Consider the following 16,372-nt stretch of genomic DNA (forward strand, 5'->3'; position numbering starts at 1 on the left):
ATTTGCGATATGGTATCTTAAAATGAATAAAGATAGCACCAACAGTACTAGCTTTATTTTATGTAATGTATTCTAAGCTTGCTTAGTTTGTGAATAATTAATAGGGAACTTTCAAAATATGTACCTTGGAGTGTTAAAACTGGATTCTGTTCAAAATAACTCATTTTAGTAGCAGTTATTAATTATTATTATTACTTCTTCTTCCACTGCAGCAATTGAAATGCATAAACAACGATGCTTTGGATATCCAACTCAGAGTATTCAGTGAACATAAGGAAGAAGATATGATTGAATTTTCACATCGTTTAGGAGATATCAGATCAGAATTAGAATATCCTTTTAAAATACAACAAAAAGGTTTAGACTAGTTTTCTCAACAAGCATTTCACTAGTGATGCTAGTTGATGTATCTATCATATCTTAGGTATGTATTGTGGAAAAGTAGCACAGCCTTTCCAGCAAGTTCTCATTCTCCTATGTTTAAAATGGAGTATGGAAAGCTTGGTGTGCTTATTTGTCCTAACAGCTAGGAAGAGGTACTTTAGGCTAAGCGAACGAAGCAGTTATTTTTGACTGAAGTTCAGATTTTACTTTGTGCTTGTATAACCTAGAATTATAATTTATTGTATAATCCTTGACTTGATCACTGAAGCAAATGATGTTTACAATGTACTATGGAACACAATTAAGAACACAAGTGCAGAAGGTTCATTTCTCTCTATTCTTCAACATCTTTTGCTGATTCGAAATGACCATTGTATACGGTAAGGAATTTTTTCAGCAGTTCTTTCACAAAAGTTTGCATCATGTGAATCCGCTTGGATATAATAATCACTAAATTTTCAAGTATTATAGATAATGATCCTCAAAGAAAATTGCAGTTTTCTTAATTCCTCAGTGTCACAGCTGTAGAGAAACTTGCCAAGGAAAGGCTGTCTCTGCTCCTAACATGTCAAAAAATGAAGAGAAACGTCTCAAACACCACAAATAATTTTGTCATTTTTGTGTATCTATACGTGTTATCACATAATTGATTTCATTTTTATTTTATTTTGTTGCATTTAAAATGCTGTTTTGTCCATTGTTTGATTTGGTAATGCAGAATATCTTTATTGATTTCTGTTTTATATGTTAAGCTTTTAGTCATGGTTTCTTCTCTCCGTGTAATATATTGTTTGTGTGTTTTAGGAATAGAGCTATAATAAATGGGAACACAATTGACAGATAATGCCTTGTAAATCCTAATTGGTTCTTATTTACTGTGTCTTTGCTCCTAAAACAACTAATAGCCAGTTCATATCCAGGTCGAACTCCCGTCAAGTAAACAAGTGTTAATATGGTTGGTGAATTGAATAAGAAACACAGTTTTTAGAAGGGGATTTTTCAAACTCCTTCTTCATTCACCTGTTGTTTTCAGTGGAAGAAGTTGCTGTTTTTGAAGTGCTTTCCTCAGGCAAACATAAGGCATACCATTTAAAAGAGCAACTATTTGCAGGATGAAAGCTGTTCCAACACATGAAGTATTTGTGATGGAAAGAATTCATGGCAAAACTAGTTCAACCTTGTCACGTAGCTGAGTAATCTGGTTATTAAAAAGGTTCTAGCTTTCCAGTTACTCTTCACTATAGACTTGGAAGTCCAAATATTGGTTTGAGTGCTTTGTTACCTCGTTTGCCCACACATTTTGTCTTCTGAAGAACACTGTATTTCTCTTCTTTATTTCATATTTGTCATGCTTGTCACAAACAAATAAAATAGAATGCTGTCTTTTTGCTACTGTAATTGGAAGCTGTATGGTAAGCCTTTTACCTTGAAAACTCTGGTGAGACAATCCAGGGGAAAACCAGAGTTGGTGCCAGAAGATGAGACTCCCAGGTCAGGTAACATTCAACATGCTACTTGGGGACAAATGTAAGACTAGAATTAATAGCGCTGTGGTTAATGAAACAACTGAACATAATCCAAAATTACATTAAGCTATTGACATGCGCAGAGGTGAAAGGAAAATCCAAAGCTGCACAACACATATTAAAGGAACATGCCACGTGAAAGGCAGAAGTCAGGGCTATAGTAAAACAAGAAATGGACTGTATAAATATTACAATATTTGGGGTGAGCACATTGAAGTGGGCAGGAATAAGACATTTTGAGTCAGATAATTACAGTGCTTTACCCAGTGAAATTCTAAGAAGGATTGGGGTGTCATTAAACCCCCATGAAGAACGATGTAGAAAAAATAGTGGGTGCACTACAGTGTCTGAGTGAATTATATGAAGACCTTAGGGAAAGTCCATCAGTATAGTGATAATCCAAGTTTATGCTCCAACTACAGAAGATAAAGAAATGATTTGCTCCAGTTAATGAGGAAATGGATTATAGGCGATTGGGATTCAGAAGAAGGAGACAGAATAGAAACGGAGATTTCAGAAAAATTGGTCTGGAATCAAGAAATAAAGCACTAAACTGATTGAATTTTATAAAAGCAACAGTTTGTTCATCATAAGTATATTCTTCAGGCAACCGAGAAAGGGACTGCATACATGAACATCACCCTATGCCAGGTATAGAAATTAAATAGGCTGCATAATTGGAATTAGATGATAGAGAAACTCCACTTTTAATGCAAAAACAAGACTGATTGTGGCACAGACCATTAACTCCTAACATCAAAAATAAGAGGAAAGCTTATGGAAGAACACCAAATCAATAATTGTGCCAAAATAAAACCTGTAGAATTTAAAGATATAGTTGGCTTTCTGTGTCTACAGATTCAGATCCACAGATTGTACACCCACAGATTCAACAACAACAAAAATCCATAAGAGCAAAGCTTGTTATTTCTATTTCTATTATAAGGGGCACCATTTTACTATGTATATAATGAGACTTGAGTATCTGTGGATCTTGGGTTCCATGGGGGTCCTGGAACCAAACCCCTGCAGATCAAAGGACCCGATATAATATAAGAAACCAATTCACACTATTAAGCTTATTGTTACTGGTAGTCACTGGGAGCCTGTGAATTTATTGTTAATAAGGACTTCACAGAAGTCATCTGGTCTAGTGAATGGATAAGGGAATTGTAGACTCTGTGGTCCATTCACTTACTATTACCACATACCACTTGATGAGATCTCAGATGGAGGTTTAAATCAAAGTTTAACTAGCAATTGCATGAAACAGGATAATAAGCAACTTGGTGTCAGCAGTTTCAGTTCTTTAAGATTCATCCTTTCTGAAATAAGGGTTTTGGTTTAAATATTCTTTACTTAAAAAGTATTTCCAAAAATTTTGATTTTTTTATTAGTGTAGTTTGAAGGATGAAACTTTTGTACCTATCTTTCTCATCCAGTTATTCTATTTTTAACATACCAATTTTTCTTCGTCTTTCACATGTGCAGACCTCTGTATTTCAAATTAATTGAAGAGTGCATTTCACAAATAGTCTTGCACCGAAGTGGAATAGACCCAGATTTTAGTTATCGTAAAAGACTGGATGTAGACTTTAGTCATATATTGGGTAAGTATTTTAATATCACTGCTTTACACAAAATAGAGTACAGTAGAGTCTCACTTATCCAACATAAACGGGCCGGCAGAACGTTGGATAAGCGATTATGTTGGATAATAAGGAGAGATTAAGAAAAAGCCTATTAAACATCAAAATAGGTTATGATTTTACAAATTAAGCACCAAAACATCAAGTTATACAACCAATTTGACAGAAATAGTAGTTCAATACGCAGTAATGTTATATTGTAATTACTGTATTTACAAAATTAGCACCAAAATATCACGTTATATTGAAAACATTGTCTACAAAAATGCGTTGGATAACCCAGAACGTTGGATAAGTGAGTGTTGGATAAGTGAGACTCTACTGTATATTTAACGAATCTGAAGTGGTCCACATTTCCAAAGAAATCTGGTATGGAATGAAAGTACTGCCTCTTCCTGAAACTGAAAGTTGGAGGCTGTTCTATGATTATACAAAACTGACCTTACCTTTTCCATTTGAGTGTATATTTGATAGCAAGTCATAATGAATCCCTGATGAATGTGCTACATGGTGCATTTGTCTGTATGCTCTTTTCATCTTCATAAGTTATAGATGTACATTTAAAGCATTATGGGTCATATCTTAACTCTTCCAAACAAAGATATTGATTGATTGATTGAATTTATATCCTACCTTTCTCCAAAGGTGGGATACAGTGCATATGTGTGAAACATTTCTGTTATTTATGAGTCTGAGCCAGCATCCATACCTTGACTACCATACTTAGAAGTTCATTTTATTGATTAGCCCATTAGCCATATCAAAATACTTGACAAACACTGGACACATACAGCATACAACTCACATTACAGCCAAGACTACCATACCTCGACGGTGATCCTAAAATCCATGCCTTTTTTTAAAAAACAGCCAGCTTACAAAATATCAGTAGTCATTCAATAACATGTTTTCCATCCATTTTCAGTTGGTTCTTTTGAAACAATAGTCATATGGGGAACTGATTATTTTGGAAGATTGATCAGATGTTGAATTTTTAAAAAGCTTTGAACTAACTTTATTTTCCACTAGATGTCTGCATTGAGCAAAAGAAAATAGAAGAGCTTGAAGACAAAGCATCAGATTTCTCAAAAAAGGTTAGTAGTTTAAGAATATTTTAATGTAAATACTTGTATTTTATAACAATGACTTTCAGTCTGCTCTGTCATAAATGTATTGTACAATTTTTAAAGGCCAGAGTGTACATTATACACAGAATCAATGTGAGGTTACAATGTTTTACTTTTAATTTACAAAAGGCCAAAGTATACATTATAAATAAAATCAATGAGAGGCTACAATGTTTTACTTTTAATTTACAAAAAAACGTTGTGAGGGGCCCGCATTGAATTATTTTCATCTTCTGTTTCATACATTTTCTGTTGAAAATCCTTTCCTAACCTTTTACTATTACCTCAATTAGACAAATTGATGGATATTCGTATCATGTTTTGCCTTCATTCTCCTCAGCAGGATGACTTGCCCTAGTTTTGCTTCAGAATGTGACAGGAAAGATTGAGTAAAATTGGTGACTATTTTCTTTCACTATTATTTATGCAGTTATGGAATTCACAGCTGATCTGAAATAAAATGGCAGGAAGTCAGATCTCAGATATTGTAGATTATGCCCCATTTCCCCAATTATTGTTGTATGCTTGAGCATTTTTTTCAAAAATAATCTTCCCTATTTGCTTTCTTGCTCTTATCTGAGGCTAAATACTACTACCGTTAAGTGTGAATGCCAATTGCAGATATGACATAATGTTTGGGCTGGTCCTGAGATCTGGCAAATTCCAAATTCCCAAAATTTGGTATTATGTCTTCAAAGCAGCACCTAGAGCAGAACAGATTGCATTTCAGTTAGATCATTGGAATACTGCATTGTCTTTGACAAAGTCCTGTTTCTTTTCATAGTATATAACTTTTAGATATAGGAATTAAGCTCAGTAAAGCAATCCTAACCTCTTTGACCACTTTTGAGAAAGATTAGAATGAGATGGAGATAGGCTGGAGGAGTCTCAATTATGGCCATTAAAAACTCTCAGTTTTTAGCTGTACTGCGAGGGTGAACCCCCAAACGAGCATTTCGGAGGCAGGTCTTCATTGGATGCCTTGGTTAAATAGACTCTAGGCAATTCCCCTACACGGGTCTGATGCTGGCAACTGATTTCACCAAAGGATAGGTTTTTTAAAAAAAACTATTGAGGTTATGAGAATGCATTGGAAGTAATGATTAATCTGTCACTTTGTTCCCCTATCCAACACAGGTGTGCACTGTAAGTGTATCAGGCTAATGTAATATGTGAAACAAAGCATCAAGGAGTTATGCTGGCATTTTTGAAAGAATGAGTACATTGATAAACGTTGCTTTCATGTTTATATTCTAGTTTGAAAATGAATTCTTAGCTCATCAAGAGACAAAGGCACAGCTTCAGAAAATTGAAGAAAAAATTAGTCATCTTGATGCAGATCAAAGAGTTCATAAACACAAGGTAAAGTAGCTCATCTGTAGATGGTTGTTTATGAAATCAAAGTTACAAACAAGCTTCGGTGTCATGTTAAAGAAGGAGAGCATACCATTATTTTTGGGTTTTTTATGATTTTGTATAATATAAATTATCATCTACCTCTATCATCTAAGTATTTTAATCCTGCCTTCAGGACAACATATGATAAATCCAATTGTTAGTTTCAACTATAAAAAGGTTGTATTGAATCAATGGGGCTGTGTCAGGTGACACATTCAAATTTAGATTCATAATGCAATAAAAATGACATATCGGCCAAAGCACATGTTCCTGGCTTTTGCCCTGAAGCTGTGTGGTGATGATGGGATTTTAAAGGGAAGGTTATTTCTCTGGTGAATATGTACAGTTGTTGAAAATATTAATATAGAATGTGCAGGTGTGGTTGAAAATTACAGTAAAATATGTGTTCGAATATCTAGTCTGCAATATGCTGCAAAACATTTATTTTATCCCTCTCTATCCAAACAGTCGGGAGTGTTACACGTCTCTCAAAGGACTCATCAGACTCCCTCAGCAGCACACATTGTCCAGCTGAACTCAATAATAATCTAGTATAATAATATGGAAAAATATGGTCATCTACTAAGCAGTCGGGTAGAGGGGAGAGAGTTGCCTCTAATGATCTGCATGCTCTTCGCAAAGAAAAGTGGGCTCTCTTTCTTGACAGACTACTTGACCAAATGGGCTTGCAGCAGACAGTCTGCTCCTTTTCTCCTGACCCATTCAGGTGCCTGGGGGGAATTCCATACACTTTCAAGCAATTTACTAGCAGTCAAACAAGTAGTAAAATGGAGAACTGGTTCAGATAATGTCAAGCATGAGGATCTCTTAAAAATAGAATAATGAGTACTTATCGATAGTCCTATCCTGCATGAATTTAGTTTTTTTTCTTATAAAGCCATTTAGGTTTACAGGCATTGCTACATCTTATGACACTGAATTTTACTGTTTTTCATGATGCACTGTGTGAAGAAGTACATGTTTGTTTTTCCTCTGCATTTGGGACAAACCTAATTTGGGCTGGGAGGGGGGCACTTCCTCTAAGTTTTGTGTCAAGAGTCAGACGCCAATTAGCGAACAAAAATAGAGTTTATTCAGCAGATAAGCCAAAAAGTAATGTTAACACAGAAAAAAAACCTTGAAACACTTCACTATCAGTGCTTCAAGAGCAGTTCAAACAAAAATATAATTCAGCAACACAAGCAGGTAAAAACAAAGCTAAACAAATTTAGTGCAAACTGCACTTTCTGAGTCCAAGCCCTGCCAGCCGGCTCTGTAGTTTTCAAAGGAACAGTTCCCAAAAGGAAACACCAAATTGGTCAGGAAACAAACAAACAAACTAAGAATGCAGTAGACTGCTTCCACAATGTGGATAAAGCCGAAGGCTCCAAAAGGATGGTGAAAAGACGTCGTCCGGGATTCCAAGGTCAGGTCAGGAGATAACAGCGGTGTCCAAAGAGCAAGCCAGGAGTCAAAAGCCGATAGTAGTCATCAATCACAGGGCGAAGGCAGTAGCAAGGTCAAATTCCGATCCAAGGTCTGAAGAGGGTGCAGTCATCCAAAACAGGTCCACGATAAGACACAGCGAGAGCCAAGCTAGGTGATAACAGCAGATTCAAATCATAGTCCAAGTCCAGTCTTCATGGAAACACAGAGATCCCAATGGCGCCTCAGCAACACCTTGCCACACGCAAAGTGCAGTGGCCAAACATTCCCATTTTATTCCCCTTCCTCCTGGGTGACCAAACACTCACACCCAAACACCAGGTGTCCCAAATCTACTCAGAGTCTGAGCTCCACACAGCTAGAGCTCGTGGATCTGGAGTACCTAGCAATTCGTCGGAGTCCCAATCATCCTGCCCACACTTAGCCCCATGAACACTTAAAGAACCATCCTCCCTTCTCCAAGCATCCCAGTTGGGATCAGCTCCTGCAGAAACCCCAGGTTCAGAAGTATCCATAGACCCCAAATCCCCAGACATCTCCGGTGGCTGTGCCCATTCAGTGCCCGCTTCCCCAGCCACCACCTGTTCCTCAGCATCCATCTCCCCATCTGAATCTTCCTCAGAAGATCCCCCATATAGCTCTCTAAGTCGCTTCCTGCGCAACTCCTCCAGTGAACCCTCATCACGAGGGTTTTTTCTTCCTCTTCGAATTCCATCCCCATCAACCATAATCCCCGAAGGCGCAGTCACAACACTGTGCTCATAGCTTTCCAGAAACATTCAGCTGGCCACAGTTAGAAATAAAATAGTAGACCAGGTGGATCTTTAATCTATTTAAGTAATGCTCTTCAGTTCTTATGACTGTGAGCAAATAACATGAACATCATTTGAGAAAGTTAACAGCCATAGGAGCAACAGCATTGTAAAGATATCTGATCCATTAGGCTTTATTGGTAATTGCCAGCTTGGAAGCAAATTGGTAGGCATTGCAGTTGAGCTTCAGGCTCTTGGATGAGCTGGAAGATTACACATTTGTAGAAAAAACCACATTGTAAACTATCAAAGAACTGAATAAGATGATTGTCTGCGTGAACGTCACATTTTGCATTCCTGTATTGAATTCCTAGCTAAGAGTGGCTTCGCGTGATATAATAACTGGCATTTCAGCTTTGATGGGGGACATACATTACTACAATATTTCATTCATAACTTTGATTTTTTTTTTTCCTTTTTAGGATGGATCAGTAACTAATGGAACATCTTTGGAAAGCCCCACACATCTCCCACAAGTTGATGCAACCCCTGATTTATTGGCACCTTTCACTGGGGCTGTGCCACCTCCACCACCTCCTCCTCCTCCTCCGTTACCAGCTTCCTTTACTAATGGTTCAGGAAAGCCTCCTCTTGGTGTCCCTCCTCCACCACCACTACCAACATTGTCTGGGGCACAACACTCTCCTACTTCTCGTGTTCTGCCTTTTGGATTGAAGCCCAAAAAGGAGTTTAAACCTGAAGTCACTATGAAAAGACTCAATTGGTCAAAGGTAAAAAAAGAATTGAAGTGATTCTAGGAATGGATTCGAAGACACTATTTAGTGAAGGTTCCCCGAAATACCTAAGGGCACCAGATCTCATCTGGTTTTGGGAACTAAGCAAGGTCAGCTCTGATTAATGCTTGTGTGAGACACCACCAATAAATTCCAGGTGCTGTAAGTTATATGTCAGAAGAAAGAACTAGCAAAATTAGTTGAATATTCCTTGCCTAAGAAAACCCTATGAAATTAATGGGGCTGCCATAAGTCGACAGGCAATTTGAAAAACACACAACTAACCATGTCTAATGTAAGCTAGATGCATGAAAAATATCAATCCCCTTTAAAAGGAAAAGTGTTGTTTTTATTCCTGCTACCTGTTCATTTGTAAATTCAGCAGTAATGATAGGTCTTTCTGCTGGCAGGTAGAGAAAATCTTGTGATAGAGTCACCCTAGGATGCTCGGAAATGACTTGAAAATATCCAACAAGAACAACAATAAACCACAGTTTCATAATCTGCTGCAAATTATTTATGGACCTTTATCAGGTGTATTTATTTGTAAGAGAAAACACAATCAAAATATTTGCATTAGCCTTTTTATATGGTTTATTAGTTCCCTGCTTTAAAGCGTTATTCAAAGTGGTGGTCCAAGGACTAGTAGCAGTCTCTTAGCTATTGGCTGTTGGTCCCTGACTAATTTAGAAAAGAAAGAACCAACTGTAGCCAATGAACTCAAATATGGTAAGGATCTCTAGTGCATTGAGAAGAAAAATCACCTCTCCACAACATCAAGTAGCTTGACATTGACTGTTATAAAGGATATAGAAATATTTTAAAAAGAAAAAAAATATTTACACTTTAAAATATATAAATAAGTTATTGAAGAACAAAGAGGATGGTTAGATACAGAATTATTTTAAGGAATAGTACTCTTTTCGTCTCCAGGTCCTAGAATCTCCAGCCAGGATGGCCACTAGGAATTATGATTAAAAATAGTTGAATTATCCAAAATAGTAATATTTCTAAACATTTAGGAAGAGGGAGAGCAGAACCTCTGTAATGCAGAACCAGTGTATTCTGTTTTCTTTCTACACCAGAGTTCATTCCCTCCCACTCATGCTCTCATTGGTGCTTGGAAACCCTTGGTAATTCCAACTACCATATTTGGTAAGCTTGGTATAACCAATAAGAATTCCCTTATATCCTCCTTTAGAGAACCAACTAGTCCAGCAGGGCTGTGGATACTGCAGTTTTCCAGATGTTTATGAAGCACTGTTACTCATCCTTTGCCTGTTTGTTGATGGCAGTTGCAGTCCAATGACATATAGAAGGCTACATAAGCCCTAGCCCTAGGTTATATATTAGTTTTGAACCATTATCAGAACTAGGTCATGATTAAGAACAGATATTCCTATATTATGTATGTAACATTTATATTAGTAACTCTAGAGCTAAGAAGTATGATGTATTTTTAAACATTAATATTACTTAGACTGTAGAACATTCAACAATCAACAACAAACCATTGCACTCTAATGCACTCTAACCAATGCACTCTACGTGGGGCTGCCCTTGAAGACGGCCCGGAAACTCCAACTAGTCCAACGTTCGGCAGCCTTGCTTCTAACTGGAGCTAATTATAGGAAGCGTTCAACCCTCCTGCTTAAGGAGTTCCACTGGCTGCCGTTCACCTTCCGGACCCAATTCAAGGTGCAGGTGATCATCTACAAAGCCCTGAACAGTTTGGTACCCTCCTACCTTAGTGATCGCCTCTCCCCCGACGAACCTGCACGATCTCTTCGTTCGTCGGGCGAGGCCCTCCTCTCGCTCCCACCTCTGTCACAAGCGCGGTTGGTAGGGACGAGAGAGAGGGCCTTCTCCGTGGTGGCCCCCCGGCTCTGGAACTCGCTCCCCAGGGAAATCAGGCAAGCCCCCACCCTGGTAGCATTCAGAAAGAGCTTGAAAACCTGGCTCTTTACTCAGGCCTTTAGTTAAAGATTGCTCATCCCCATAGTAATCTGTATCTGTGACCATTCCTGTACCGGTTTGCACTTTTTACCTATGTCAACTTGATAAAGACACAGGGTCTATTTCCATCCCAATTTGCACTTCCAAGAATTTGCAGCACTTTATCAGTTACCTCGTGTTTACAATATTTATATGGTGCACCTTACCCAGTCTACTTTTACAACCTCTCCGTTTTAATCCATGTTTTCATTAGTTCTTGTCATTTGTTTTTATTGGTTAATGTTTAAATTTTTATAATTGTGCATGTTTTTTGTCTATTGTTGTGTTTTATATTGCTATTGTTTTTATTCGGGCTTGGCCCCATGTAAGCCGCCCTGAGTCCCCTTTGGGGAATAGAGGCGGGGTATAAAAATAAAATTATTATTATTATTATTATTATTATTATTATTATTATTATTATTATTATTATTATTATTAAAGGAAACATAAATAAAACCAGACGTTATTATTTATTTACAGATTAGACCACAAGAAATGAATGAAAACTGTTTCTGGATATTGGCAAATGACAGCAAATACGAGAATCCTGATCTCCTATGCAAACTAGAGCATACATTTTCTTGTCAAAAATATGGTAGGTAACAAATTAAACCATCATTTTATTAGAAAACTAGCCAAAGTAGTATTCTAGCACTATTTTCTGGCTGTTTTCTAAACCAAACACTAGGATCACTGTAATATAGTGTCATAAGAGGGCCAGAAGGCTATCATTGTCTATGATGCTGAGTGGTGCTAAAAGGTCCAGCAAAACTATTGCACCACCCCCTTTTCAGTTCTTTGAATAGATAAAACTATGTAACACGATTTTTGTCTCCGGGTTATACATATCATTTCCTAATTGGTTCTATCATACAAACATAGAATTTTTTTATTAAATTGCAAAAACTTTGTTTTGGTGGGACAACCTGCAGCACATCTTGCTATAGGTTTTCAATGAATATCTCATAGAGTCTCAACCAATTCAACATAGTTTGTGACAGCCACAAAAACAAAGTTTCTAGAGTATAACAACTACTTTCAAGTAAATGCTGCATAATTAAACAGGAAAAAAACCACTTTCAAACCAGGAACAGATTTTTTCCCCCCAAAATTTGTTACATGATGTAATTCAATCGAAAGTCCCATATACTGTCCCAAACCCAAAGTGAATTGGGTCCAGATAATCAGTATCAACCATTGCAAGGTCTTTATGTTTTCAATAGTCATGACCAGAAATGATGTACAGTAATATTTCTGCATCTATGGGGAGAGGATTCTGACTGGGCTGTAGTACCTCAAACTATCAATATGACTAAATAACATTAAATAACATGACATGCGGGAAACTGCACATCTTCTTTCTGTTGGTGGACGTAGAGATCCCTAGAGAGTAGAGAGTATCCTCTAGAGCAGTGGTTCTCAAACTTTGTTCCTTCAGGTGTTTTGGACTTTAGCTCCCAGAAATTCCAGCTCACTCCCATGTTGCGGCAGTTCTACTGGCTGCCCGTCTGCTTCCGGGCTAAATACAAAGTGCTAGTATTACCTTTAAACCCCTATATGGCTCAGGTCCAGGCTACTTGACTGATTGCATCTCCTCTTACAAACCAGCCCGGACACTGCGGTCAATAGAGGAGGCCCTGCTCTAGGTCCCACCCCCATCTCAAGTACGACTGGTGGGAACAAGAGATAGGACCTTCTCTGTGGTCGCCCCTCCCCCCCAACCTCTGGAACTTTTTCCTTAAAGAAATAAAGCTGTCCCCTCCCTCCTCTCCTTCAAAAGACAATTGAAGACCTACTTTTTCTCACTAGCATATGGAGAGGAGGAGGATTAGATAATGAGTGATCATTTCTGGGCCCCGGTTGAGAATTAATTCGTATCTGGGCTCTCTTGGTCCACTCCAGCCCAATGACCATCATTTGACTACACAACCAACCCACACCGTTTTGTGAATGCTAGTTGGCTGTTGCAAATTAATGTGGATGTTGGTTTGGATTTTATGCCATTATATAATTGTGTCTGACTATGTGTAGTTTAATTTATTGATGTTAGGCTTAATTTAGTGATGTTAGGCCTAAATTTGATGTTAGATTTTAATATTATTTTCATATGTGGATTTTTATTTTTTTGGGGGGGGGGGGGGTTGTGTCAGAATTGGTTTAATGGAGGCAGTGAATGTTTGCCATTGTATTTTGGAATCCGTCCTGAGTCCGCTTGGGGAGAGGGGAATACAAATTATTATTATTATTATTTTATAGCTTACCAGCTGTTAGGAATTCTGGAAGTCCAAAACATCTTGAGGAGAAAGGTTTGAGAACCACTGCTCTAGAAATTTGCAAGGCTGTCCAACACAACTCTGTGTAACCTCTGGGGGGAGTATACCATAGAATCTTTCTGGAGAAGCTATTGGTTTCCTAGAAAGACCACAAATATGGGTTGTGTAGTTATGAGAGTCTGTAGTTAAGAATGCCCTACTGGCTTTACTTCATAGAGTAATATCTACATCTGGGAAAATGCTACATAACGCTCTGTACATCAGGCCTCTTTAACCTGTTGCCCCCCAGATGTTGGACATCCAACTCCCAGATTGTCCAGTAGTGAGGAATTTTGGGAACCAAAGTTCAAAACATCTAGAGGGCTGCAGGTTGAAGAGGCCTGTTGTAGATTCTTAGTGGCAAAACGTACAGTACATATCATTACTGAAGAAAGCAAGTTTCAAAAAGAGGGGCAAAATAAATAAAGTTGTTAACGTGAGGTATCAGTGTTGCGATTATTTATTCCCTTCCAAGCCGTATGTTGATTTGTGGTTTGATATTCTGCCATAAAATAAATTATTTTCTTTTCATTCGGATATGGCTAATTTGTACTTATATGATTATTATACTTAAGAATGGGATAATGTCCTTGGTGTACTTCAGCTAGTAAAATACCTAGTGGGAAATTGCAAATATTTATTTACCTGCAGTGAAAAGGTGTCTGGATCTCAAAACTACAAGATTGACATTTCACCATTTCACCCTTGTTTGGCCTATTTGCTTACTGACTTACTGCAAATTCCCTGAACAAGACAAAGAACCAAGCATTTATACATTTCTGTATGGAAATTACAAAGCCTACCTTAATAGATCATAGCTATACCACTAATTAGTAGATCACATTTCTTGGTGCAAACATACTTGACAGTATTTCAAGTATTTACAAATGATGCATAGTTAAGAATGGGGGTCAGACAACATGAAGTGAGGTAAATCTACCCCTAGGTAGGCAAATTCACTCCTGAAAGGGTTATCATGGAAAAAAGGGGTCTCCACTGAAGCTTTCTCTCCTATCCTTGTTTTCACAACAAGCCAAATTTTTAAAAATCCAATTATCACTGGGGCAGAAAGTGAGGGGGGAATCTTCTGAATAAAGTAACAGACAGCAAAATAAAAACCACAGGTGTGTTAACCCTTATCTATGCTATCCAAAAGATAGGTATCTGGAGTTACGCTTGCAAAATGTATCTGTTCTGACTTACATACAAATTCAATTTCAGAACAAGCCTACAGAATCTATCTTGTTCATAACTTGGAGACCGCCTGTATTTGGGACATAAGAGATAAGGTGTTGGAGTGCTTAAGCTAGTACTCCTGACTAGGAACACGAATTCTAGTTTACCCTCCCAGTTCACCCATGTTTGGTTTATTTGCTTATTGACTTACTGCCTTTTTAAAAAACTTACGCTGCATTGATGACACGAAGTTTTTTTTTGAAATATTACTGTCTAGGGTTAATTAGTTCTACTTGCTGAAGACGGTTTTTTAAAATATATATATATCTTATCACTGCCTTATTTTTCTGCAAAGAGGCATTAATAACATGCTTACATATGACAAGAGCCCTGTCTGAGGAACTGGGTTATTTAAGTAATGCTCAAGAATTATGGATTAAAAAGGACCTCAACAAAACAAATAGTTGTTAATCCACTTTGATTTGCCCAGCATTTGAATTCCAAATCAAGACTGATCTGTGCAATTTTTTATTTGCAAAGAATGGAGATTTATGTCTGTTTATGTGCACATCAGATTCTCACAAACATTTAAGAAACACTGCACATCTGTATAAAAATACTGCAGTAATATAAATCAAAATAACACGACCTCAAATTCAAATAAATTTTAGAAATGTTAGGTAATAATGATAGAGCTGGGTGTCACCTACACATCAGTGGTGTATTTCAAACCATCTTTAATGGGAATAACATTTACAAAAATATATATAAAATCAACCATGAACTTAAAATTCTAAATCTTCTTGACAATGCACAGCATTATTTAAGCATATTTTAAAGCATCAATTACTGTGGGAAAATTATTGCTTTTGGAGTTAGATATATCAATCTAAACCACAAATAAAATATAATAGTTTCATGGGTATATATCCTGGTTTTTATTGAAAATTCGACCCCAATATTCCGTCAGCACAATATGTAATACATATGAAGCCTTTTTCCTCTGTTTCAAACTACAAGGATACTAGCACTCCTATATCTTTTTTCTAACATAGCAAAAGTCATTGGATGTAACCAAGCTCAAAGTAATGGCCATTCTGCTAAGCTTTTAAGTAACTATATAGAACAAAGAGTTTAAGGGAAACTGTTATACAGTTATCATTTTAGAATTGGATATAGTTGCTTTATATTTAATTACTCTATCAGTCAATGTCCACCTCTGAAACTGTTTATGAAGTATTACCAAATAACTCTTTGTGTTTAATAAACAAATTTCTAATTGAGTCAAGATTAATGGATCAATTATTGAGAAGTTGGGATAGAATACATTCATTAATCAATAACAGTAATTATATTTCTAATTTGTAGAGTTATAGCACTAATAGTTGGGAGTGTCTAAAATAGCTATTTTAGTTTTTAGCATTGTGGCTATAAAAAAAGACTTAGACTATTTTTGGTCTCAGATGCTTAATTAGAAACTCCAGCAGGCATCACATATATAATTGGCCCTCCATTTGTGTAAATTTGATTATTTACAGGTTTATTTGCTGTTGTTTTTGTTTGGGACTGCAAGTCTCATGAGACTGAGAGAAGACGCGAAAGCTCAATAAGACTTGCAAATCCCTGTGAAAAATGGTATAGGGCAGCAGCAGAGGGGGCAGAGAAAGACATGGAGAAATTAGGTGTCTGAACACAGGGGAAAGGGCATCCAGTTCCTTCCTTCATTTGCCTGGGTAAAACGGATTCACACAGCAACTGGAAGAGGAGGAGGGCAGTTGAGGTAATAGAGCAGACATGGCCTGATTTTCTTTTA

General features: G+C 37.1%; 1 protein-coding gene across 2 annotated transcripts in view; it reads left to right on the plus strand.

The window, feature by feature from the left end:
* Nucleotides 1-16,372, plus strand: part of diaph3 (diaphanous related formin 3) — a 135,508-nt gene that overhangs the window by 24,645 nt on the left and 94,491 nt on the right. For both annotated transcript variants that reach the window (XM_062975588.1, XM_062975587.1), the window contains exons 11-17: nt 213-331; nt 648-764; nt 3,402-3,520; nt 4,589-4,653; nt 5,944-6,048; nt 8,765-9,073; nt 11,552-11,666. In XM_062975588.1, coding sequence (XP_062831658.1) covers nt 213-331; nt 648-764; nt 3,402-3,520; nt 4,589-4,653; nt 5,944-6,048; nt 8,765-9,073; nt 11,552-11,666 — 949 coding nt within the window. The remainder of the gene's footprint in view (nt 1-212; nt 332-647; nt 765-3,401; nt 3,521-4,588; nt 4,654-5,943; nt 6,049-8,764; nt 9,074-11,551; nt 11,667-16,372) is intronic.

This window comes from Anolis carolinensis, chromosome 3, assembly GCF_035594765.1.
Source record: "Anolis carolinensis isolate JA03-04 chromosome 3, rAnoCar3.1.pri, whole genome shotgun sequence".
Classification (NCBI taxonomy): domain Eukaryota; kingdom Metazoa; phylum Chordata; class Lepidosauria; order Squamata; family Dactyloidae; genus Anolis; species Anolis carolinensis.